The sequence below is a fragment of the Clinocottus analis genome, unplaced genomic scaffold (genome assembly GCF_023055335.1).
Source record: "Clinocottus analis isolate CAN_PGR_092001 unplaced genomic scaffold, fCliAna1.0.p SCAF_57, whole genome shotgun sequence".
NCBI classification, from domain to species: Eukaryota; Metazoa; Chordata; class Actinopteri; order Perciformes; family Cottidae; genus Clinocottus; species Clinocottus analis.
This window is the reverse complement of record NW_027176215.1, coordinates 92,501-117,588: the sequence shown is the minus strand read 5'-3', so window position 1 is coordinate 117,588 and position 25,088 is coordinate 92,501. Positions and strand designations below refer to the sequence as shown.

At 41.8% G+C, this 25,088-nt stretch overlaps 4 protein-coding genes and 1 non-coding gene across 7 annotated transcripts; 4 read left to right on the top strand and 1 right to left on the bottom strand.

The window, feature by feature from the left end:
* Window positions 1–104: 104 nt before the first annotated feature.
* On the bottom strand, window positions 105–3,068 carry tmem216 (transmembrane protein 216). Of its 2 annotated transcripts, XM_068601982.1 has the most exons (6): window positions 3,053–3,068; window positions 2,543–2,556; window positions 2,263–2,356; window positions 1,165–1,257; window positions 370–571; window positions 105–280 (listed from the first exon to the last, which is right to left on the bottom strand). In XM_068601982.1, exons 1-6 carry the CDS (start codon window positions 3,060–3,062, stop codon window positions 265–267), a joined length of 429 nt encoding a protein of 142 aa, XP_068458083.1. In that variant the 5' UTR covers window positions 3,063–3,068; the 3' UTR covers window positions 105–264. The 2 variants fall into 2 exon arrangements, with proteins under 2 accessions (XP_068458083.1, XP_068458082.1); XM_068601981.1 differs by lacking the exon at window positions 3,053–3,068 and having other exon boundaries at window positions 2,543–2,785.
* An 867-nt stretch (window positions 3,069–3,935) lies between these two features.
* On the top strand, window positions 3,936–7,011 carry LOC137803487 (transmembrane emp24 domain-containing protein 9). Its single transcript, XM_068601976.1, has 5 exons — window positions 3,936–4,113; window positions 4,702–4,802; window positions 4,875–5,000; window positions 5,918–6,064; window positions 6,269–7,011. Exons 1-5 carry the CDS (start codon window positions 3,966–3,968, stop codon window positions 6,416–6,418), a joined length of 672 nt encoding a protein of 223 aa, XP_068458077.1. The 5' UTR covers window positions 3,936–3,965; the 3' UTR covers window positions 6,419–7,011.
* Window positions 7,012–10,076: 3,065 nt separating this feature from the next.
* Window positions 10,077–15,438, top strand: b4galt7 (xylosylprotein beta 1,4-galactosyltransferase, polypeptide 7 (galactosyltransferase I)). Its single transcript, XM_068601980.1, has 6 exons — window positions 10,077–10,392; window positions 11,265–11,615; window positions 12,368–12,593; window positions 13,379–13,462; window positions 14,066–14,170; window positions 14,478–15,438. Exons 1-6 carry the CDS (start codon window positions 10,340–10,342, stop codon window positions 14,631–14,633), a joined length of 975 nt encoding a protein of 324 aa, XP_068458081.1. The 5' UTR covers window positions 10,077–10,339; the 3' UTR covers window positions 14,634–15,438.
* Window positions 15,439–17,928: 2,490 nt separating this feature from the next.
* On the top strand, window positions 17,929–24,155 carry LOC137803489 (protein NLRC3-like). Of its 2 annotated transcripts, none has more exons than XM_068601979.1 (8): window positions 17,929–17,987; window positions 18,228–18,383; window positions 18,860–18,951; window positions 19,870–21,649; window positions 22,125–22,298; window positions 22,464–22,640; window positions 23,236–23,409; window positions 23,633–24,155. In XM_068601979.1, the coding sequence occupies exons 2-8, from the start codon at window positions 18,247–18,249 to the stop codon at window positions 23,640–23,642; spliced, it is 2,544 nt and encodes an 847-aa protein (XP_068458080.1). In that variant the 5' UTR covers window positions 17,929–17,987; window positions 18,228–18,246; the 3' UTR covers window positions 23,643–24,155. The 2 variants fall into 2 exon arrangements, with proteins under 2 accessions (XP_068458080.1, XP_068458079.1); XM_068601978.1 differs by having other exon boundaries at window positions 19,867–21,649.
* A 166-nt stretch (window positions 24,156–24,321) lies between these two features.
* Window positions 24,322–24,403, top strand: trnal-uag (transfer RNA leucine (anticodon UAG)). Its single transcript has one exon. It is a non-coding gene; the product is annotated as a tRNA-Leu (tRNA).
* The last annotated feature ends 685 nt before the right edge of the window (window positions 24,404–25,088 follow it).

Here is a 25,088-nt window from a genome sequence, read left to right as displayed (position 1 = left end):
TTATATTCTTCTTCTTCTTCTTGTTCTGTTTGTATTTTTCTGCCTCATCTCTCGTCTTCATGCATGTTTCTCTTCTCTTGTGTGTGAATAAATTGCATTAAATGTTTGATCCATTCAAAAAAACTTTTATTGACAGAACTTCATCGTCATCACACATTAGAAAAGAATCTCGATACAAAACGTTTGTGTAAAAAATAGACTTATTTATAGTTGTATATACACGGTTCTGTCCACTGCGGCTGCTTCAGGTGAAGCTTCTCCTCTTCAGTACACTTTGGACCTACAAAACAAATAAAAAGGGGACAATTTAAATATGAACTTGAGTATTTCCAGACTTAATAAAAGATGTGTATTAGACTGAGACCCCACCTGGAGAAGCTGGACACGGCGAGCAGGGCGAACAGCAGCTCCAGCCCGTAGAAGCAGAGCAGCACACCGCTCAGGACGACCTCCAGCCGCAGGACGAAGGTCTGCAGCAGCAGGAAGTAGACGGCCAGCGCCGCGCACGGGACGAGCATTAAGAGCGCCGCGCTTGAGGCCAGAGAGCGCTCGCACAGGTTCCCCTTCCAGCCTGGAAGAACAACGCAGGTCATCCTCCCTCACTAGATCACATCCTCCCTCACTTAACTCCTAAACACTTCCTCCCTCACTGGATCTCCTCACTGGATCCCCTCTACATCCTCCCTCACTAGATCACATCCTCCCTCACTAGATCCCCTACTCCATTCCTCACCGGATCCCTTCCTCTACATCCTCCCTCACTAGATCTCCTCACTGGATCCACATCCTCCCTCACTGGATCCTCTCCTCCACATCGTCCCTCACTAGATCTCCTCACTGGATCCTCTCCTCTACCCTCAGCACCCGGTTTGCTTCATAAAAACAGCTGACGGCCTCCAGATGGAACATCAGCGCTCGGTTTCCAAATGAATCCAAACAGATCTCGTCATTAAAAGTCAAAAGTACTGAATGACAGGACGGGGGACTCCCTTCAGACGATGACATCATCCTTCATGTGCAGAACAAACTTCCTGAATCATTCGGTTGAGATGACAATGAGTTGTTGCCTCATTGTTGTTGACAGAATTCCATCCAAACGTCAATATGTTGGCACTATAAGAAACAAACCAGTAATAAATCATCTGCTTGTTGTAGTTTACCCACCGTAGAAGAGGCGGAGCGTCTCCAGACAAAGGAACAGGACCAGCAGAACCACGTCAAGAACCAGATTATCGGCTGGGTAGGGAAGTAGGGCCCCTGCAGGCGAGAGGAGGGAGGTTCAGCTCGGCTGCACGCCAACGTCCAACAAATAAAGATGTTATTACCTCCAAAAATACCAAAAACAGAAATGTATGGGAGCCCATTTTTGCCATAATTATGAGATAATCTTATCTTATGTCTATGACTTTTTATCTCATAATTATGACTGTTTATCTCATAATTTTGACTTTTTTATCTCATAATTATGACTTTTTATCTCATAATTTTCACTTTTTAGCTCATAATCATGACTTTATGTCATAATTTTGACTTATTTTATAATTATGACTTTTATCTTATAGTTATGACTTTTTATCTCATAATGACTTTTTCTCATGATTTTGACTTTATTATTATCTCATAATTATGACTTCTTTTGTGTGTCAGAAATGGGCTTCCATTGGAACGTTTGATTTTGAGATGTTTTTTAATGCAGTTCTTCGGCCTTCCTGAGGGCTTGTTTGAGCTTTTCTTTTATGTGTTATGTTATCTTTACTATTACCACACGTTACAGTGTCTAAACGTGGTATTCGTGTACTCGCAGTACTTCAGACGCACTTTGATTTCTACTTTGATTCCTCAATGAATAAAAAATGTAATTGTTCTCAAACGCTTGAAAAGTGTTTACTGACTTAAATTTTCACACAATTACAGTTTTACTGATTTAACAGGTAATAACTCTTTTAAAAAAAAACACTTAACTAGTTCTAACACATTAAAACATGAAGTATATATGTGTTTTTATAGTGTAATAGTTCGTAGATCTATACTGATGTTTTTTTATAAAGAATATGAATATATCATTTTATGGCAGTTTTTTGTCCGTGTACATGTGTACTCTCAGGACTTTTACCTGTATAAAAAGGTTCAGTAACCTGTTGCAGTCTTTCTGCAGATAATAATGTTTACTATAATAATAATAATAATAATAATAATAATAATAATAATAATGTTTACTATAATAATGATAATATTGGTGTGGCGGTGGGACGTCTCCCAGACCTTTGTAGACGAAAATTAAGCTCTCTGCCAGGAAGAAGGCAGCAAAGTAACAGCTGTTCAGGTAGAAGAGGATCTGCAGAGCAATGGACGACAGCTGAGGAAGAGCGAGTCAAGGACAACAGAGGGACAAGACACACACACACACACACACACAAAGAGAGAGACGTGCACACAAAGAGAGAGACAGACACACACACACACACACACACATACAAAGACAGACACACACAGACACACACAGAAACACAAGCACACACACTCAGTTTCCTGTGAAGGATACAATTAGTTGGCTCCCTGCAGAGATGAAGATGAAAATAAAATAATGCATCACTTAACAAGGAATAATTGAACCTCTTTTTTCAACATCACTAAATATTTAGAATGTTTTATTCACGTATTTAAGTATTAATACATTGTGTATACAGATGTAAAAATTGAAGTACTTGTACAAGTATGCAAACAAATACAAAGCTAACAATCTGAAGTTAGCCATCCAGAATAATGTATACTTTTACTACTTTAAGTACGTTTCCTTATACTTGCATACTTTCACGTTAATTGGTAAGAAAGTATTTTTTAAAGTATCGCAGTATCTTTGGCTTGTTGAGGGGAATTTGCGTCAACGTGTCTGACACGAAGCTAACGTCTGCTAGCTTTATTTCCGGTCACGTGGTTTCCTGTCGCATCGGTAAATAATTATAAATACAGCTTATTATTCATATTTGTTGTTTCTAAACCTTTAGAAAGCTTTTGGATGTTCATATTAAGCGGAAAGAGTGAGGAACCTTACCCGGCGCCATGTCTGATTGCCATGGAAACAGCTTGGGCGGAAGTGCTTCTTCTTCGCTTCAACTGGAGCGGGTTTAGTTTACCGCCCCCTCGCGGCTGTATGTGGTACTGCTAGTAATACTACATGTATGTGAAAGCCTAATACTTAGATTCTTAGTATTACGAGTATCTAATTAGGCCTTCACATAAAATTATTTTTCTATTGGTCTATAAAATATAATTAAAAAATAAATCTGTGACAGTCTAAAAGTTATAAATAATACAAATATTGCAAATAAATGTTTACAGATTTAATTTTTGACAGTGACATACCTAGTTATTAAAAGGTATTAGCATCATCATATGTGTACCAGAAGTAAAAAAAACAAAAAAAACTACTCATAACACAGAATAATACATTATGTGTTGTTACGTGTTCAACATGGAATGTAGCATCTGGTAAATGTAGTGCAGTTGCTGTGGAATGAAGTTAGTGCAAAAATAAAGTTAAAAGTATCTGTTGAAAGTCATACTGATATTCTAGAAGCAAAATCAGCCACATCTTTAAACCACTAATAGAATTAAACAAGTAACTCAAATTTGTAAATGTGTGTAGTTTTATTCTACCAAAGGAGGTCTTCAACTTTCATTAGAATAAATAAATGACTCAATGCATAATTATATATTTTTTAATTTAATGATTTTTTTTTTAATTTAAAGTATTGTATGTATTATTATTATTTTGTATTTATTCAATATTACGTAATATAAATGTACTTCCGTGACGGAAAAGCGTCAAGAACTACAACCCCCAGCAGCTGCTTGCGGCGCGCTGATTGGCCAGAGTCGCTCGGTGGGTTTACGTGGCATTGCTGACTCTACGCAGACTCAGTGCGTCGCTCTGCTCTCTCTCTCGCTCCCCGGCAGGAAGGAAGATGGTGTCCGTCAGGATGCGATCGTGTGTTTCGTCGCTTTTACTCCTGAACGTCTTGTACAGCGTCGTGTCTTCGCTGTATTTCCACATCGGTGAGACGGAGAAGAAGTGCTTCATAGAGGAGATCCCGGACGAAACGATGATCATCGGTGAGTGTCGCGATGGAGGAAGTCTGCCGGCTAATGCTAACGCTAACGTTAGCCCACCAACTTGAGCTAGTTAGCTAATCGGCTAACCAGCGCAAGTTGTCGTTCGTGTCCAAACTAGTGCTACGTCATAGCTTTGTAAACACAAATGCGCGCGCACACACACACGATACGTACCTCTAAAATGTTGTGAAAAGTACAATATTTGTCGTTGAGCTGTAGTACAGTAACAAGTACAATATGTATCTCTGATGTTTAGTACAGTAACAGGTACAATATGTCTCTGACATGTAGTACAGTAACAAGTACAATATGTACTGTTGAGATGTAATACAGTAACAGGAACCATATGTATCTCTGAGATGTAGTAAAGAAGAAGTAGAATGTAGTAGAGTAAGGAAGTAATAGAACCATAAACTCATACAAGTACATAGATTGAGTAAACGTAACCTCTGGTGTTAGTATTCCTGACTGTCCTTGAACATCTCATCTGAACCGAAAGATTTATATTAATTAGCATGTTACAGTCGTATATGTATGTATACATATATTATAAGTACAAAGATCTCTCTTTCTCTCGCTCTCTAACAGGTAACTACCGCACTCAGCTGTACGATAAACAGAGAGAGGAGTACATGCCGGCAACTCAGGGTCTGGGGATGTTTGTGGAGGTCAAAGATCCTGATGACAAGGTGAACGAACGGCTTCCTCGTCATCATCACCTTCACCATCATCAGTGTTTAACCGCTCTTCGTCTCCTGCAGGTCATCCTGTCCCGCCAGTACGGCTCAGAGGGGAGGTTCACCTTCACGTCGCACACACCTGGAGAGCACCAGATCTGCCTGCACTCCAACTCCTCCAAGTTCGCCCTGTTCGCCGGAGGCATGCTGGTAAAGGACACGCCCCACGAGAGGAGAGGAGAGGAGACACCTAGAGGACACATTAGTGTAGAGGAGACACGGGGGTAGAGGAGACACGAGTGTAGAGGAGACACGAGTGTAGAGGAGACACGAGTGTAGAGGAGACACAAGTGTAGAGGAGACACAAGTCTAAAGGACACATCTCACGAGTGTAGAGGAGACAGCTAGAAGAGACGGGGGTCTCGAGGAGACCCCTAAAGGAGACATGAGTCTTGAGGAGACACCATGTCTCCGTCTCCTCAACAGGTGTTTGCTCTCTGAACCGGTTTCGACCAGAACTCACATTTCACTCTCAGCAGTTTTTCTTCTGTTTGTTGAAATGTTTCCGTTGACTTTGTGTTGACTTTGTGTTCATATTGTGTTGACTTTATGTTCACATTGTGTTCACATTGTTTCATCAAAAATACTTGTGTTTTACTGTTGTAGTAATTCACAGCATTTTTTTCATAAATTGAAATGATAATGAAAAAACAGATATTATTTTATGGCTGTGCGGTGGACCGGTTCAACCAGTATCCTGGTTTAAAATGTCCATACAGTATTTGTAACGCTAATAATTGTACATGTATAAATTTACGACTGCCAAACTGCATGCTGGGTAAAGCTCGCCCGCTGTTGCAAGAAGAAACTCAGTGGCAGGAAGAGAAAAATAGTTTTTGTTCACCAACATTCCCCTGGGTCCTAAATCCCTCCATGTTTATCTTGTGTACCAAAGTAAAAGCAGCTGTGGTCCTTTTCGGCGTCAATGAATTAATGTGTTTACTCTGGGAAAAATATAGTGAAACCGCCAGAATCTTCCAAAATACTGTGTGAGTTTTTGGCCGTACCGCCCGGCCCGAGCTCTGTGGTCGTTCACGACGGTCACCCGGCTGCTCGTTGCGTTGCAGAGGGTGCACCTGGACATCCAGGTGGGAGAGCACGCCAACAACTACGCCGAGATCGCCGCCAAAGACAAGCTGACGGAGCTGCAGCTGCGCGTCCGGCAGCTGGTGGAGCAGGTGGACCAGATCCAGAAGGAGCAGAACTACCAGAGGGTCAGTGCGTGTTAGTGTGTGTGTGTTTGTGTGTCAGTGTGTAAACTGTGAGACAACATGTGCCGTGTCACCTTCTCCCAGCAGGACTCTTAGCTCGTAGCTGTTGTCTAGTTCTTTGAACCCAGAGACTCTGGAGCTGATATCTCTCTCTCTCATCCCTCTCTCCCTACCTCTCTCTCCCCTCCTCTTTCCTCCCTCCCTCAGTACCGTGAGGAGCGTTTCCGTCAGACCAGTGAGAGCACCAACCAGCGCGTCCTCTGGTGGTCCATCGTGCAGACGCTTATCCTGGTGGCCATCGGCATCTGGCAGATGAGACACCTCAAGAGCTTCTTCGAGGCCAAGAAGCTGGTGTAGTGTGTGTTTGTGTGTGTAAGAGTGTGTGTATGTGTGAGAGAGAGAGTGTGTGCGTGTGTGTGTGAGAAGCAGCTGCGAGGGCGGGCTGTCCTGGTAGTTCTCAGCTCTGCAGTAGCCTCTCGGGCGTGAGAGCTGTATTTATTACAGAGGCGTGTGATCAGGATGCGTTACTGGCCAAGAGAGATGTTTGGATCACAGGAAATATCAGTTTTCTTTTCTTTCTTTTTTTTCTTTTCAAGCAAAAGCAGAGATTATAATCAGGATAAAACTGCAAACTGACTTTGTGAAACATTTTCTAGAAGTTGGAGATTCTGCAACAAAAGTAGAGCTCAAATATTGACGGTCGAGGACGGCTTTCCTCCGTTGTTGTTGTTGTTGTTCATTCGTCGTTGCATCGTCTCGTTTTCTCACGTCAACAGACTTTGGGCTTCAACAAAGATCTAAAGTGTAAATAAATCCTGATGCAACACCAACAACACAACAACAACACATCTTCAGTTTACACCTGCAGAACTTAAAGAGACAGTCGTGATGTTTAGAGGTGTTTTTGTGTGTATGTGTACATGGATGTAAATGTGTGTGTGTGTATGTGTGTATGTTTATATACACACACACACACACACATATATGTCTGTGTGTGTGTGTGTGTGTATACACACACACATATATACACACCTATATATACACATGTATATATGTGTGTGTGTATATACACACCTATGTATATATGTGTGTATGTATGTGTATATACACATACATACACACATATACACATACATACATACATGTATATATGTGTGTATATACACACCTATATACACATGTATATAGGTGTGTGTGTGTATATACACACGTATATAGGTATGTATGTATGTGTATATGTGTGTATGTATGTGTATATACACATACATACACACATATACACATACATACATACATACATATATACGTGTGTGTATATACACACACATATGTATGTGTATATGTGTGTATGTATGTGTATATACACATACATACGTGTGTGTGTGTGTGTGTGTGTATACACACACATACATGTATGTATATGTGTATATACACATACATACACACATACATGTGTGTGTGTATATATACACATATATGTCTGTGTGTGTCTGTGTGTATATATATATATATATATATATATATATGCATACATGCATGCATACACACACTTTCAGTGTTTTACTGCAGTAGACGGACAAAGTAAAGTTCTGTCTGAACGTATTTCAGACTCCTTAAATAATCTCCATCAGTTTAATTGAACGTTATATTTAAAGTGTTTTCATCTCTTTACCTTCATGTCAGACAACTGAAGCTGTTTGTCCCCAAACACACCAGACTCCATTCACAAAACCACTCATTTAACCTCTGAGGGCTCAGGAGCTGCTGCTCTGCTGCTGAACCCATCTGTTGGTTAGTTTGTGTTGTTGTGAGAATTCAGTGTTTTAAAGGTTAGTTCACTTTCACCAAAGTCTCACAACAACACAAACAAACCACCAGATGGGTTCAGCAGCAGAGCAGCAGCTCTGAGTTGTTACTGAGGTTAAATGAGTGTTTTTATGAATGGAGTCTGGTGTGTTTGGAGAGAGAATAAATAAAATGGCTTCAGTTCTCTGACTGGAAGGTATAGAGGTGAAAATACTCTAAATGTAGGATTAAATCATTCTTTGAGGTGTTGTACGTCCACGGCAGTACTTCTCTTTGCGCCGTCTGTTGTCCTGTAGTAGTACACTGAGAAGTACTTCAAACAGCCGCGCAATAATTCTACCGTCCTGCTTTAGAAAACAGAAGCGCCGAGTGGATGAAACGACCTCTTTGCATCACAGATTACATTTATTAATCTGACATTATTTCATCTTCTGGTGGGCGCTTTGTGTGGACGGTGATCTCAGCTCGTCTTCCTCCGTTTCAGTGAAACCGACCGAACGAGAGCTTAAACTGAGCAGACGGGATCTTTAAAACCTTCTGCTGTTCATTTTTAAAAGAAGAAAAGAAGAAAAAAAATCTAAAATAATAATTATCTGCCAATTGTGGGTTCTTTAGATGAAGTTGAGGAGGCGAACAGGCACATTTATGTTTTATTTTCCTGGGACTTTTATTGTTGAAAAGCAGCTTTCGGGATCTTGAGGCGTCTGTTGACCTTTTTGAGGGACGGGAGAACTGGGTTTTGACGAAGAGGACGTACTGGGTTTCACGTACAGGAAGTACCGGTTTGACCTTCCTCTCTGAATCTGGTCGCTCGAAGAAAAAACGCTCCGCGCCACTCGCGTGGTTTCTCCTTCGCCGGAGGGCTCGCGGCGTCTCATTCCTCCACATTTTTTAATTCTTTTACTTCGCTGAATACTCGGCGTCCTCGTGGTTTTTTTCGTTCGCGGTTTCAAATCCTCCTGAAGTTCAGTGACAAGAAGCCGTGGAATGAAAAGGAAAAGGCCCCTCTGTTGTGTTCGTTCTGCACCTCTAAAGAGCTTCTTCTTCTTCTCTGGTGGGTTTATGTTGCTGGAATGTTTCAGACGTGTTTTTTGGGGCTTAGAATTCGAATCGGGTGGTTTTTGAAGCTGGAGGCGGGGCTTGATTTGATTTAAGTTAATTTCTTTTTGGAGAGGTTCTGTCCGTGTGAAATGTGTCTAAAATTGCACTCAGAATAAAGTTTTTGTCACATTTGGTTTGAAGGACTAACGTTTCTTTTGTTCTTGTAATATTCTCCACTGAGAAAGTTTTTTATGAGCTGTGACTTTGTTGTATTATAAGGAAAAGTGGAAAAGATTGTGACTGCAAAAATGATGTAATAAAGGTAAAAGTTAAATAATGATGCGTGTTTCCTCATGTGAGAAACTATGGAAGCCCGTTAGCGCCACAAACCTTTTTATTAACATCATAAATTAGATAAAAGACGAAATTAAGAGATGAAAAAAAAGACAAAATTATGAGATGTGACAAAAAGTCACAATTGTAAAAATAAAGTCGAAATTATGCGCACTTACTATCATAGTTATGTCTTTAAAAAATGAAAAATTGCTCCGGTAATGGTATGTATTTATTTAAATACTCTAATTATTTACTTAAAAGTAGTAATACCACAGTGTGGAAGTATACATCCTGCCGTATTAGCATCAACATAAACTTAACAGCATCAATAAAATATCTATATATTATAAATATGTTCCTCACTTTGATGATGCAGCTGGTAAAGATGAAGCTCATTTTATTCACTTGTAAAATTATAATATATAATTTATTTGATAGTTTTTATCATCTAAAGATTTGAAGTTATTATGCAATACATTTAGTGCATTAAGTAGTACAATGTATTCCTTGTAGAAGTACTAAGTAACGTAAAGTACCTCCAAAGTTCCACTGAACCGCAGTACTTGAGTAAACACAGTAAATGTGTCTGTAAAGATAAGTCACCCACGTCAAAAAGTTATGGCAGAACAAAGGAAGTTATTCAGTCATTGTGGATTCTTTACTGTGTTTATTGATTATAAAAATATTCCCCCACTGCGTTATAGATATAATATTCAGTAAGAATAACGTGAAATCATATTTTACTTCTCGGAAGTACAACTCAGAAGTCGGAACCTTTCTTCGGTGACACCCGGAACCGTTTCTACTCGGACTCTTAAAGCGGTCGCACAACAATCCAGTCGCAGGGGTTTTTTTTTCTCCCCGCGGTGTGAGAGAACCGCTACGTGTACAGTTTTAACGGGGAGCCCGCGGGAGGCTGTTACCGGACGGACCGGTTACAACATGGATTATTATTATTATCATAATTATAACACGACGAAACATGTCGGCGGGCCGCAGAGGCGGTGAGGAGCTAGGAAGCAGGAGAGAGGAGACGAGGACATGAGCCTGTAGCATTGTTGCCGTGTTTCTGGACGTCGAGCAGCAGCTGTGAAGATGATGCACTCGTCGAGGAGGAAGCCGGTCCTCTACTTCAAAGAGGAGAGGCGGTGAGGAAGATTCCTGCTTTTGTTTCTACGTTATTGTTGTTTACTCTGTCGCCATGTTTTCTGTGTGGTCTTCTTAATTTCACAATAAAAGCACCATTGGGAGGGGAGAAGTATTCAGGTCCTTTAGTGCAGTAAAAGTACTACTAAAACACCTCCCGTGAAGTTGAAGTATAACTCTGTAAAATGTACTTTAACTTGTGAATGTGGTATTCTTCACAATGAGTACTTTTACTTTGTTTTACATAAAGTTACTTTAAGTTTACTACTAAGGCCTCGATGTGACCGCCACCAAGTACACAAGTACACAAGTACAAAGTACACCGTTTATCTGTGAGACAAGGTACACTGAAAAGTACAATATGTACATCTGAGATGTAGTCCAGTACAAAGTACTATGTGTACCTCTGATGTTATCATGATGTCTGATGTCTCTTTTCTCTTATTTTTTAAAATCTCTTCATACTTAATTTTATAATCTATTCTCTTTTTTTATTTCCTTTCTCTTTTATTCTTTTTTAAATGTCTTAGATAAAAATTTTGTTTCAAAAATAAGATTTTTTTAAACAAAATTTTAATCTATTTTTTGATTTCCTCTCTTTTTCAGATTTTTTAAAATCTTTTTTCTTTTATTTATTTATCTTTTTTTATTTATCAATTTTTATTATTTAAATATCTTTTCTACTTTTTTCTTTTAATCATTTTTTTAATCTCTTATTTCAAATCTCTTTTTTCTTATCTTAGTTCTATACTTTGTCGATGATGACTTCTTGTTGTTTTCCCAGCTGACTGCTGCATGTTTGTTGTTGTTGTTGTTGTTGTTGTTGTTGTTTTCCCTCCTGACTGAAGCTCCGCCTCCCTCCTCTCCTCCCCAGCTTCCTGTCTGGTAAATGTACGATCTACAAGCTGTTCGGCCTCTGCTTGGTGCTGCTGCTCGTGTCTCTGCTGTGGCTGCAGCTCGGCTGCTCCGGTGACATGTCGGCCGCCGCCGCGCACGCAGAGCGCCGCCTGCAGCCGCCGCCGCCGCCGCCCTGCCCCCCCGCCGCCGCCGCGCAGGCGCCCGCGGCTGACGAGCCGTCCTGGGGTCCTCACAAGCTGGCCCTCATCGTGCCCTTCAGGGAGCGCTTCGACGAGCTGCTGGTGTTCGTTCCCTTCATGCACGCGTTCCTCAACAAGAAGAAGATCCGCCACAAGATCGTCATCGTCAACCAGATGGATCACTACAGGTGAGTACGTCTTTCACACGCTCATGGAAAACCTGGAGAAGTCATGGGATTTTAAAAAATACTTGTTTTAAAGTCATGGGAATTTGGCTAAAAGTCATGGAATTTTTTATAAGCAGGCATACATACAGGGATCTATATAAATGTTTATTCTTTTAATCAAAGTATTGTCTCTCATTCATTTGTGTCATTTAAGGTTTACTGTATGCTTTGAATCCTCATTGTTAGTTTAAATACTACATTTTATCACTTTTTACTGTTCACACACATTTAACACAATGTTTGGTTAAAAGTCATGGAAATTTAGTTAAAAGTCATAAAAATTTGGCTAAACGTCATGAAAATTTGGTTAAAAGTCATGAAAATTTGGTTAAAAGTCATGAAAATTTGGTTAAAAGTCATGGAAATTGGGCTAAAAGTTATGAAAATTTGGTTTAAAGTCATTGAAATTGGGCTAAAAGTCATTGAAAATGGGTTAAAAGACATTGAAATTGTGTTTAAAAGTCATTGAAATTGGGTTAAAAGTCATTGAAATTGGGCTAAAAGTTATGGAAATTGCATTAGATTTGATGTAAATTGGGTTAAAAGTCCTGCAAGTGGATGAAGTGGCTTTGTGTCATACTGGTGAACTGTGTGAACGCGTAGTGTATTCGGTGGTTTCGGGCTGTGACAGTAACTCCCTGAAGGCGGCGGGTCTCAAACCCACGGCCGCATCCTCCCGTACATCACCGATCTCCCCGTCGTCTCTCCCGCAGGTTCAACCGGGCGTCGCTGATCAACGTGGGCTTCCTGGAGAGCGGCAACGACACGGACTACCTGGCGATGCACGACGTGGACCTGCTGCCGCTCAACGAGGCGCTGGACTACGGGTTCCCCGTGGAGGGCCCGTTCCACGTGGCCTCGCCCGAGCTGCACCCGCTGTACCACTACAAGACCTACGTGGGCGGCATCCTGCTGCTCACCAAGAAGCACTACAGCGCGGTACGAGAGGAGCGGCCTCTCGCGTGGTCCCCTTGCGCTCCGTGGACGTTTCAGTGCGTTGCAATCTGCAAACTCGCCGCTAGATGGCGCCAGATTACACAAAAACAGCTTTTTTTTTAGGCTGGATTGCGGTTGTGAGGAGGACGACGAGCAAATAAACGGCTTAAAGTTTTGGAAACTGGCGCGAAAATCCTCCCCACTACAATGTTAAGTCCCAGCATGCCCCATTCAGACAATCCTTTGGCTTAAAATATGTAATTTTTCCAGTTTTGAACCAAACAAAACAGTTTTTTGACAGAAACTCCTTCCTTACAGACCAAGACTTTGTTTTATTGTGATTTTTGTTGCAGTTCTGATTCTTTAAGTCCTAATCTTTCCTAAAAGGTGTCTTATTGACGCTCCAGGAGGCATTTTTGGGGAATCTGGCTCATATCATGCTGGATGTTCATAGTTACCATCAAAATATCTTTTAAAAGTGTTTTTTTTTTGCAGATATATATTTTTTTCTAAGACTTTGTTGAACAAATGCATACAATAAACACAAATATTGTAATTAATTTGACGTTTCTCTTAAAGAAGACGGTTTGTGGTTGAAGTTGCAGATAAAAATATTAAAAAATTCCCGTTGATGTAATGGTCCAAACTGTCCACCGGGCGGAGCTGTTTCACTCGTGTTTGACGTCAGGAAGCTTCTCTGTCGGCTGCTGAGTTTGTTTGTTTTGCTTTTTTAAAATCATGTTGTTCTCTAAAGCAAGTAGTGACACGTTCTCCGTTCTGTTCCTCAGTGCAACGGCATGTCGAACCGGTTCTGGGGTTGGGGCCGCGAGGACGACGAGTTCTACAGGAGGCTGAGGAAGGCCGAGCTGCAGGTACGGTCTGTTGACGGGTCTTACTTACGGTCATGGAAAGGCCTGGAAAAGTCATTGAAAACTAATTAAATCCCCAAAGTGTAGTAAGTCTTGGAAATGTGTTATATTCATGTGTTCATGACGTTCATTTAGTTATAAATAATGAATCTGCTTTTAAAAGAAAGAGGCTCAAAATATCAGCAGCATACATACAGGCATCTATATAAATGTTTATTCTTTTAATCAAACTATTGTCTCTCATTCATTTGAGTCATTTGAGGTTTACTGTATGCTTTGAATCCTCATTGTTAGTTTAAATACTACATTTTATCACTTTTACTGTTTACACACACATTTCGCTACATGTTAAAATCATGTCAATATGGTTTAAAGTCATGGACATTGGGTTAAAAGTCATTTAAATTGCATTAAATGTTATGGAAATTTGGTTAAAAGTCATGAAAATCAGGTTAAAAGTCATAAAAATGTAGTTAAAAGTCCTGAAAAGTTGGTTAAAAGTCATGAAATGTAGATAAAGGTCATGGATATTTGGTTTATGTCATGGAAAAGTCATGTAAACCCAGTGGTCACAGTGTGTATGTTCCCTCTGTTGTTCTTCTGCAGCTCTTCAGACCGAGCGGCATCACCACCGGCTACAAAACCTTCCTCCACATCCACGACTCGGCCTGGAGGAAGAGGGACCAGAAGAGGGTCGCCTCTCAGAAGCAGGTAGACAATCAACGGCAATGATTTCACCGTGCATTAATAATAACTGCATGGGGTTGTTTAGTTGCAGTGGGCGGGGCTTATCTCTGCCAGGCGGCGTAGTTCAGACCTGAACGCCTCACGGGTCCTCGTGTTGCGTTCACTGACACTGACTCTCGTTGGAGTTCACAAGTCAAGCTGAAGGGATCCAGAACACCTGTCAGCTCTGACAAAAGTAATCAGGAATGAATACTAAAAGCCAACCTCTCCCCGTTCCCTCCTTTCCTTTCCTTTCCTCGTCCCCTTGTCCCCTCCCTCCTTCGTCCCGTAGGAGCAGTTCAAGGTGGACCCAGAGGGCGGTCTGACGAACCTCCGGTACGAGGTGGAGTCCAGACAGGAGCTGAGCATCAGCGGCGCTCCGTGCACCGTCATCAACACCAAGCTGGAGTGTGACCAGAAGACCACGCCCTGGTGCATGCTGGTCTAGAGGAGGACCCCCCCCCTCCACCCTCCTTTTCCTTTAATGTGCTTTTATCTGGTAAACGCTGTTCGTGTTTCTAGCTTTTGCCCGAGAGACTTCTCCCGCAGCCGGATCGATGGGAAACGAGACAATGGGACAAAAAGGAAATATTGAACTTGTACGAATTTCATCTCCATCGGGAGACGCAGGAACACACGGGGATCAAGGTCACGAGGTCATGAGGTCACATGACCTCGACGGACGGAGGAGACTGTTACGCCGAGCGCGGCTGCTTTTCAACGTAAAGAGTCCGTTTTTGGGTTTTCGCTCCACTGGGATCGTGCAAAAGGAGCCGAGCCGGACGCTTAAATATTCGACGTCACGCTGGAACGAAGTGAGGAGAGTTTTACCTCGAGTGAGTGAGTGTCTGTCTTTAAAGGGTTTCTTTGCAGGATAAGAGACTTTATTTCAAGTTTTCGTCATTATTATGAGGAAATCTGGATTTCTTAATTATGTCCAAACTTCCCCCAAAGATACTTCATGTTCTCCACAACGTGAACTGAGCCAAACCAGAAGGAACTGATAACAAAACTCTATATATATATAGATCTAGATTGCAGGATTAATAGCGGGAATTCTTCATTATCCATCAATTAATTTGAATATTCTCTTGATTCAGACGGACAAAGTAAAGTTCTAAACCTCCATCAGTTTAATTGAACGTTATATTTAAAGTATTTTCACCTCTTTACCTTCATGTCGGAGAACTGAAGCTGTTTATTTATTCTCTCTCCAAACACACCAGACTCCATTCACAAAACCACTCGTTTAACCTCTGAGGGCTCAGGAGCTGCTGCTCTGCTGCTGAATCCATCTGTTGGTTAGTTTGTGTTGTTGTGAGACTTTAGTGTTTTAAAGGTTAGTTCACTTTCACCAAAAGTCTCACAACAACACAAACAAACCACCAGATGGGTTCAGCAGCAGAGCAGCAGCTCTGAGTTGTTACTGAGGTTAAATGAGTGTTTTTATGAATGGAGTCTGGTTAGCTCTCCATGACGTCGCAGTTTAAGGATTTCTTTTATCCTCGTCAAGAATTCATGGTTTGACAAATAATATTATTAAAAATCTTTATTTCTAATGTCTGCATGATGATGATGATGATGATGATGATGATGATGATGATGATGATGGGTGACCTCAAATGGAGATAGTAACCAGAAGAGATTTGGGTGTATTTATTTTTGGGAGAAATATTGAGTGTTTTTTTTGTTTTTTTGTCAAACATTATTTTATTTTGAAAAAAGAATTGAACTGATGTTAAAATATATTTACTTTATTCTCTCACTTATTTAGATTAATATAATTGAATTCTGGCAAAAAAACATCTGAAATCTAGTTTTAAAGACAAAAGATAAAATCTGAAGAAGCAGTTTAAAGTTTAAAGTACTTTTTTCATCAAAAAAAGTTTAAATAATTAACCTGAAAATTTATCTTTTTAAAAGGTTATTTCAAAATAAAATGTCCGTCATAATCTGCTCACTTAAGTAAAATGTTGAGCGGAGAGTTAAAAGTCACAAAAATCTGCTAAAAAAACTTCTTCCCTTCTTTCATAACTGTGTTTTTTTGTCTGCGTTCAAACCTGCAGAAAGCTCCATGCTGAAGGAAAAAAAGGAACATGTTACATTTAATTTATCAGTATTTTTATCTTTTATAAAATGCAGAATTTGGCTCGTTTTGATTACACAAAAAGGCCGTGAGAGTCGTTGAAAAGTCCCCCGGGTCCTTCTGGCCCCGCAGACTTCCTGGTTCTGGTCCGGTTTTGTATCCGGAGGTCGGCCGACGCCGTCTGGTTTTCTCCGCTGCTGTAATGTGCCGGTCGGCCTCCAGAGGGCGCTCTGAGGTTGTCACACGCCATGATGTCATACTGATTTTATTTTCCAGAGACAAGCGGTACACAGTGTATTTGTACGATATTAAGTATTTATAAAAACCTGAGTCTTCAAAACTAAATCTAAAGGGTTGTTGTTTCTTTTCCATTATTGACCTTTGACTCCCCCTTGTGGCCGAGAGAGGAATCTCACCAACTCTGCAGCTGTTGATTCTGCTTTTTAATCCTGAGTTTCTTTTACTTATTTAGGCGCATTTCATCTCCAACGAGACTTTTTTCAGTTGTGGGCTCATTGTAGATGAAGTGCTTCTCTCCTGGAAAGCAGCGTCATCATCAGGGGGCGGAGCCAAGAGACAGAAGAAAGCTAGCTATAGAGACGTCTGAAGGTCTCGAGACGTCTGAAGGTTTAGGGACGTCTGAAGGTTTAGGGACGTCTGAAGGTTTAGGGACGTCTGAAGGTTTAGGGACGTCTGAAGGTTTAGGGACGTCTAAGGGGTCTAGAGACGTCTGAAGGTCTAGAGACGTCTGAAGGTCTAGAGACGTCTGAAGGTCTCAGACGTCTGAAGGTCTCAGACGTCTGAAGGTCTAGAGACGTCCAGAGACGTCTGAAGGTCTAGAGACGTCCAGAGACGTCTGAAGGTCTAGAGACGTCCAGAGACGTCTGAAGGTCCAGAGACGTCTGAAGGTCTAGAGACGTCCAGAGACGTCTGAAGGTCCAGAGACGTCTGAAGGTCTAGAGACGCTTGAAGGTTTAGAGACGTCTGGAGGTTTAGAGACATCTGGAGGTCTAGAGACGCTTGAAGGTCTAGAGACGTCTTAAAAGTCTAAATTCCTCTTAAATGAATTGGAAAGTTGTGTAATTTCACTGTTTATTAGGTGTCAAACACAGTTAAAGTTCAGATTATAATCCGGGGAGTCTCACAGCTGCTTTACAGATCTTCATTTGAACAGAGTTATTTTTATTCTTAATCTATTCGTCTTCTATTTATTGTTCTACTCAAGGTGAACAAACCCTGTGGCTCAAGCAGAGGATGAAAGTGATTCATATGATCTTCTGTCTGCGAGTCAGATGAAAGGTGGTTCCTCCTGTCACACAGAAAGCTGCAGATCCAGAGAACATGAAGATCTGATGTTCAGCTGTGTTCTAGTTCTTCACACAGAAAGCTTCTAGATTCACCTTCATGATTTAAACATGGAGATAAAGCAGCAACATGTTGACCAGAACTCATTTTAATTCAACCTGTTGAAGCCGAGAGACTCCTGAACACATCCTGTTCATGAGAGGATGTGTGTGTGTGTTTGAGCTCTCTCTCACACACTCGCACTTTTACAGGAATTCAAACAATTTCCTGTACATGAGGGGCGGAGCCACAGAGACCATGTGATCCTGCAACACGATAACAGGAAGTGAACTCTGAAGTGTTGCCTCATGAAGTTCAGACTCCATTTCGAGCCGACGCAGCAAAAGGAGAGAAGCTAGAGGCTGAAGCAGGGTGAGTGTGTGTGTGTGTGTGTGTGTGTGTGTGTGTGTGTGTGTGTGTGTGTGTATGCATGTGTGCATGTGTGTGTTAGTCCAACGTGTAATAGTTGCACTAAAGTAAAGCCATTGTTCTGCTTGAGGACTGTAGCAGAGACGTGTTAGACGGACTCTGCAGTTTGAGTCCAAAGTCCAGGTTGGCTGAATGAAACCTGCTGGAACCGGCTCACAGTCTGTGCTCCTGTTTATCTCTCAGACTGACTTCAGGTCAGGAGATGAGAGGTTGTGATGAGGAAGAGGAGGAAGAGGACGGAGCAGAGTCTCTGGTCTCCGGCTGTCTGTCCATGAGGAGCGATCGGTCCAAAGATCATCCTCTACTCTTCCGTAAGGATCCTGGACCCTCAGACACAACGTAAGAGAACTCATGTTCACCTCTGACAAAGTGTTGACTTCCTGTTTCTGTATATTACATGTTTCCAAAACGCTTTACATCCTGAGTAAGAGCACCTTTGAGTTTAGATCCTCTCCTCCATGTATTGATCCTGGAGGTCCAGAACAAACTGGGGGGCAGAACTGATGTCAAAGTGATCAGCTGACAGGAGCAGGACAGGAAGTGGTCGACTGTCCATCTGGACCACTTGTGTTTTAATAACAAGTATGAACTCGTGCTTCATTTGATATTGACAGTAGAAAGTGACAGAAAACAGATGTGAAGAAGGAAAGCGTGAGGACTTGAACCTGAGACTCTACTGAGACCTGCTGAGGGTCATGTCCTCCTCTTCTAGCTCAGTTCTAACATCACTAACTCAGGACGAGCTGCTCAAAGACTCTGAGACCAGAGAGGACACATCAGCTCTCTCCTTTACTGATGAAGACATGTCTCCACAGAGAGAGGAAGAGGAGTCCTGTTCCTGAGGAGGAGCTGACGACCAGAACCAGAACCGGACTGTTGACAGCCAGTGAGACCAGCTCTGGACAAAGTAGGACGGTCCATTTCTCTGCTGATGTCTTCATGTCCTAAAACAGGACTTTTTGTTTTCAATAATGGAAACACACAAAGACAAAAGGTCTCATGGATTCATGCTGAACCTGCACAGAAAAACACATTTAATGCACCTTGTTAGTGTTTCTACTCTCTCGGGGACTTCTAGCAGGAATAAATCAAGTTAAGGGAGCTGTATTTAACATTCAGGTTATATATTAAATATGAATTGTATTATAAGCAACTACCATCTCTGTAAATACAAAAAGTACAATGGAAAAAAAAAGATTCTGAGCAATGTTTCAAAAATATGTCTAACTTTCGCTGAAGAAAACCGATCGGCGATGTTCAAGCGCCGTATCCACTTTGCTAACTGACGGCTAACTTCCTGTTATGTGCAGAACATCTCTGGGTCCATTTCAGTCAGATTCTTCTCGTGGTGTACTTTTTTTTATCACCCAGTCGTAGCGAGCGTTTGACAGAAAACTAATGAATATTTGGGAAACTTTGATCCTACTTGGTGTTGAGTCTTTTTAAGCTTAAATAATGAGTATTGAAGAACCAGAACGTTGTGGAACCAGAGGCGTTCAAGGTCCAGGAGGAAAGTTAGGGCATTTTGGCTCCCAGCGGGCCTAAACCTACGGTACACGAAATGTGCACTAAATGAATTACTAAAAATATTGATGATTTGCATAATTAAAAAGAAGAGATACATCCTGAAAGTTTGTTTTTTTTAACGTTTTTTCAGTCAGAGAGGAAGAGCGTTGTGCTCAAACTCCTGCTCTTCTTCTCTGTAGTCATACAAACTATGAACAATAAATGAAAACATCACTGTGAGGTTATTTCTGACTTCAGGAAGTGATGACGACGTTCTAACTTTACTTCTCTATGTTCTCTTGTTCCTCTGGTTCAGCAGATCGAGGTCTGCAGGAGGTTGTAGATGAACACAAGATCAGCCTGAAGGAGAGATGTGAACGTGTGACTGAAGGAAGTGGTGAAACAGGAAGTGTGACCCTCAACAGGATCTACACTGAGCTCTACATCACAGAGGGCCAGAGTGAAGGGGTCGATACCCAACATGAGGTGAGGCAGCTGGAGTCATCCTCCAAGAAGAAGCTCCTCCATGACACTCCCATCAAGTGCCACGACATCTTCAAAGCCTCAGCCGACCAGCAGAGACGCATCAGAGTGGTTCTGACCAACGGCGTCGCCGGCGTCGGAAAAACCTTCTCGGTGCAGAAGTTCACTCTGGACTGGGCCGAGGGTTTGGAGAACCAGGACGTGGATCTGGTGTTGGTGCTTTCGTTCAGGGAGCTGAACTTGATCAGAGGTGAGATCAGTCTCCTCAAGCTGCTCCATGAGTTCCATCCAACATTACAGAAGCTCCCAGCAGAGGAGCTCTCTGTCTGCAAGCTGCTGTTCATCTTTGATGGTCTGGACGAGAGCAGACTTGCTCTGGACTTCATCAACAATGAGGTCGTGTGTGATGTCACCCAGAAGGCGTCGGTCAACGTGCTGCTGACGAACCTCATGGAGGGGAACCTGCTTCCATTGGCTCTGGTCTGGATAACTTCCAGACCTGCAGCAGCCAATCAGATCCCTCCTACTCTTGTTGACCGGCTGACAGAAGTACGAGGCTTCACCGACGCCCAGAAGGACGAGTACTTCAGGAGGAGATTCAGTGATGAAGAGCAGTCCAGCAGAATCATCTCACACATCAAGACCTCCAGGAGCCTCCACATCATGTGTCTAATCCCAGTCTTCTGCTGGATCACTGCTACAGTTCTGGACCACATGTGTTCCACAGACCAGAGAGGAGAGCTGCCCAAGACCCTGACCGACATGTACTCCTACTTCCTGCTGGTCCAGACCAAGAGGAAGAAGCAGAAGTACCCTGAGGGACATGAGACGAGTCCTCTGGAGCTGACGGAGGCCGACGGGGAAGTTCTCCTGAAGCTGGGGAGGCTGGCGTTTGAACATCTGGAGAAAGGAAGTGTCATGTTCTACCAAGAAGACCTGGAGCAGTGTGGCCTCGATGTCACGGAGGCCTCGGTGTTCTCAGGAGTCTGTACACAGATCTTCAGAAGAGAGAGCGTGATCTTCCAGAAGACCGTCTACTGCTTCGTTCATCTGAGTGTTCAAGAGTTCCTGGCTGCCGTCTACATGTTCCACTGTTTCACACACAGGAAGACAGAGGTACTGGAGGACTTCATGAGAGAAGAATACAACTATTCATCCCTGGAGGACTTCCTGAGGAGAGCCATGGAGAACTCGCTCAAAAGTAGAAATGGCCACCTGGACCTGTTGGTCCGCTTCCTTCATGGCCTCTCTCTGGAGTCCAACCAGAGACTCTTAGGACGCCTGCTGGGTCAGACAGACAACGGTCCAGAAACCATCCAGAGAGCCATCAACAACCTGAAGGAGATGAACAGCTATTATATCTCTCCTGACAGAAGCATCAACATCTTCCACTGTCTGATGGAGATGAAGGACCTCTCGGTCCATCAGGAGATCCAGGAGTTAATGAAGTCAGAGAACGGATCAGAGAGACTCTCAGAGATCCAGTGCTCAGCTCTGTGCTACATGCTGCAGATGTCAGAGGAGGTTCTGGATGAGTTGGACCTGAAGAAGTACAAGACATCAGAGGAGGGACGGCGGAGACTGATTCCAGTTGTGAGGAACTGCAGGAAGGCTCAGTGAGTCCAGATGTGCTTAACTTTATGAATCAGTGTAGATCAGTTCTTCAAATATAGAAACTATACAATTCATAATATTCTTAAAATAGTGTTTCAGTTATAAGTCAGTTGTATTCAGGCCCCAGATCAAAACACCCAGATTGGGTTACTGGAGTCAGAAACTGGTGAATTCACCAGCAGCACCACACTTTCCCCATGTTTCTAGTTATTTGGTTCATCTTCACTTTGATGGGTCAATGGATGAGTTGATTCCTGAAGGAAGTGGAGAGAGAGGAAGGTTTGTGTGAGCTGTGTCTCACACATTTTGAGTGAAAACCTAATCAACAGATCAACTGCAGGAGAGTTCTGGTTTCATGTGAGATACGATCAGCTGATCATGATGTAAAGAGCTAATACAGAGCTAATATTCATCAACACAGGAAGTTATATGAAGTCTCTCCTCTTTCATAATATTTATTGTGTTTTATCGTGACAGACTTTCTGGCTGTTCGCTCTCAAAGACTCACTGTGAAGTTGTGGCCTCAGCTCTGAAGTCCAACCCCTCCCATCTGAGAGAACTGGACCTGAGCAGCAACACCCTGACGGATTCAGGACTGAAGCTGCTGTCTACTGGACTGGAGAGTCCTCAATGCAGACTGGAGGTTCTGAGGTCAGTTTGGTATAATAAGGCATAAGAAATACATATAAGAAATAAGAATGACGAAGAGAAAAGCTCGTTGATGAGGACATTGTCAAGTTGAGCTACACATTTAAACCCCAACACATCTCATAGGTTATGGGTGGATCTGATCTTCATCATGTATTCTTTATTCAGGTTGAGGGGCTGTAGCTTGACAAAGGGCAGCTGTTCTTATCTGGCCTCGGCTCTGAAGTCCAACCCCTCCAGCCTGAGAGAACTGGACCTGAGTGACAACAACGACCTGAAGGATTCAGGAGTGAAGCTGCTGTCTGCTGGACTAGAGAGTCCTCACTGCAGACTGGAGACTCTGAGGTCAGTTCACCGACTCTTTTATACATATTATATGTTTGTTTAATAATCCTAATGTATGTACAAACATAACTTAAATCCATAAAGTTGAGTATGTGTTTGTGTTCATATGTTATGTTTATTAAACTAAATGTAGTCTGCAGTCACAGAAGACTCTTAAACTGTAGAAAATGTCCTCAGTTAATTGTTAAAGTAAATTCATGTTTTTGATTTTTGTTGAATGTTCAAATCTGTAAACAGAAGATCCTCTGAACGAATATGTCTTTCATATTTGATAACATTTACTTAAGTAGAAATATTTCTTCGGTTTCTGTTCATTTAAATGTCTGATCATTGATATTAATCTTTCTCCAGAAGATATATTTCCATGTGATGTGTTCCAGTGGTCATCTGTGTTGACATCAATATGTGTATGAGTGTTGTGCTGACATGTGATGATGTGTGTACAAGGCTGACATGATGATGATCCACAACAACACAATGACAAAGAGGAAAGCTCATTGATGAGGACATCGTCATGTTGAGCTCCACATTGAAACCTCAAGTCATCTGATGGATTATGAAGGATTCTGATCTTCATCATTTATTCTTCATTCAGGTTTCGGTGGTGCTTTTTGTCAGAGATCAGCTGTTCTTCTCTGGCCTCCGCTCTGAAGTCCAACCCCTCCCGTCTGAGAGAACTGGACCTGAGAGGAAACAAGCTGAAGGCTTCAGATGTGAAGCTGCTGTCTGCTGGACTGGAAAGTCCTGACTGGAGACTCCAGACTCTGAGGTCAGTAGAAGGTCGGAGTCGGTCCATGCTGGTTCCAGCAGGACACAGATCCAGTATTTCCTGTTGACCTCTGACGCTGACGGGCTTCAGGATTGGACAGAATGTTAGCCAATCAGATTATCAGCTCTGAACCCTGATACATCTCTTCTTCTTCTTCTTCTTCTTCTTCTTCTTCTTCTTCTTCTTCTTCTTCTTCTTCTTCTTCTTCTTCTTCTCTCCTCAGATGGGAGTGAGTCCACCATCATCTCTGTGATCCTCTAGACCTGTTCAGTAGATCCTAAAGTGTTCTGACCAAAAGTGTTCTGACCAAAAGTGTTCTGACCAAAAGTGTTCTGACCAAAAGTGTTCTGACCCTGAAGTGTTCTGACCCTGAAGTGTCTCTGCAGATGAGTCGTGTTCAAGACCTCATCAAGTTCTGTATTACCAAGGTTTTTTTTTATGTCTTTGTGTTCAAAGATTTTTCTAAAAGGTTGATGTAAAATTAATCTCAAACAAAGCTGTGATCTCCTATTTAGGTTAAGAATGATGGTAACAATAATAATGTAACTTGAGTGTAACATCAACACTAAATGGTTAAAGATTCAAACCATAAGCCTCAAACTTTGAACTTCATTTCCAGAGTTTTTTGTCCAGACAGAAACTCTGGAAAGTTGAGATCAGATAAAAGTTTATTTGGCAGAAAACATTTGACTTGTTGCAGTGTGTTTGACTTTTCCTGTTTCCAGATGCAGATCTGTAAAGTACAAAAGTCCTGTAATAGTGTCATGAAACTAATTAAAAGTAATTAAAAGTAAAAACAACATTAATAATATGTCTAAATCTGAAATGTCTAAAGGAAATGTCTTTACTTTTTAGCGCTGCAGTGGACATCAAATATTTGGAAAAACAAGTTAATGCACATGATTTTTTTCAGGTAGTGTGGCCGAGTGGCCTAAGGCGCTGGATTTAGGCTCCAGTCTCTCAGGAGGCGTGGGTTCAAATCCCACCACTGCCATTTCACAATCGAACGCTCTGATAAAGTGACTGAACTCAGTGTTTCCTGAGCACCAAAGTGGTTCTGGGTGTTAACCTGTGTAAGACCCAAACATAATAATGTCTTATCTTTTTTTAAATCAGATGATGTTGTAAGAGTCTTCTGATGCAGATAATGAAGGATTTATTAAAAAAAACAAATGTTTCTGTGAGTTTTTTGGGAAACGTTGTAATATTGCAACGTTGGCAGAATTTCAGCATTTGCTCTCAAACTGTCAGAACAAAAGCAAAAACAACTACTGGTTAATTTAGAGTGTGTATTGCTTACATAGCACTATAACAGTACGTTTCATTAATCAACCAACAGTCATATTTTATAAATCATAATATATTTTAAAAACATTAAAAAAAATGTATGAAATGTTTTAGAAAACTATAAAGAATCAGTTTCCCTTGTTTACTTGCAATGGTCGTCCCAAAGCAGAGCGTTGCAGAGCGTGTTGGAATATCCTCTCACGCAATGTCTGCAGCGTCTTCTTGTTGCTTTCACCAGGAAATGTGCCACCATGTTGGTGGTGAAGTATGACTAACTCCAATGCAAATGAATCCTATTCAGGCAATACATTACACTGATGGCTCACCATACTGTCTGGCTAGCCTAATGGCTCTCTACTTCCATTTACAAAAGGAAACTACAACCCCACCCA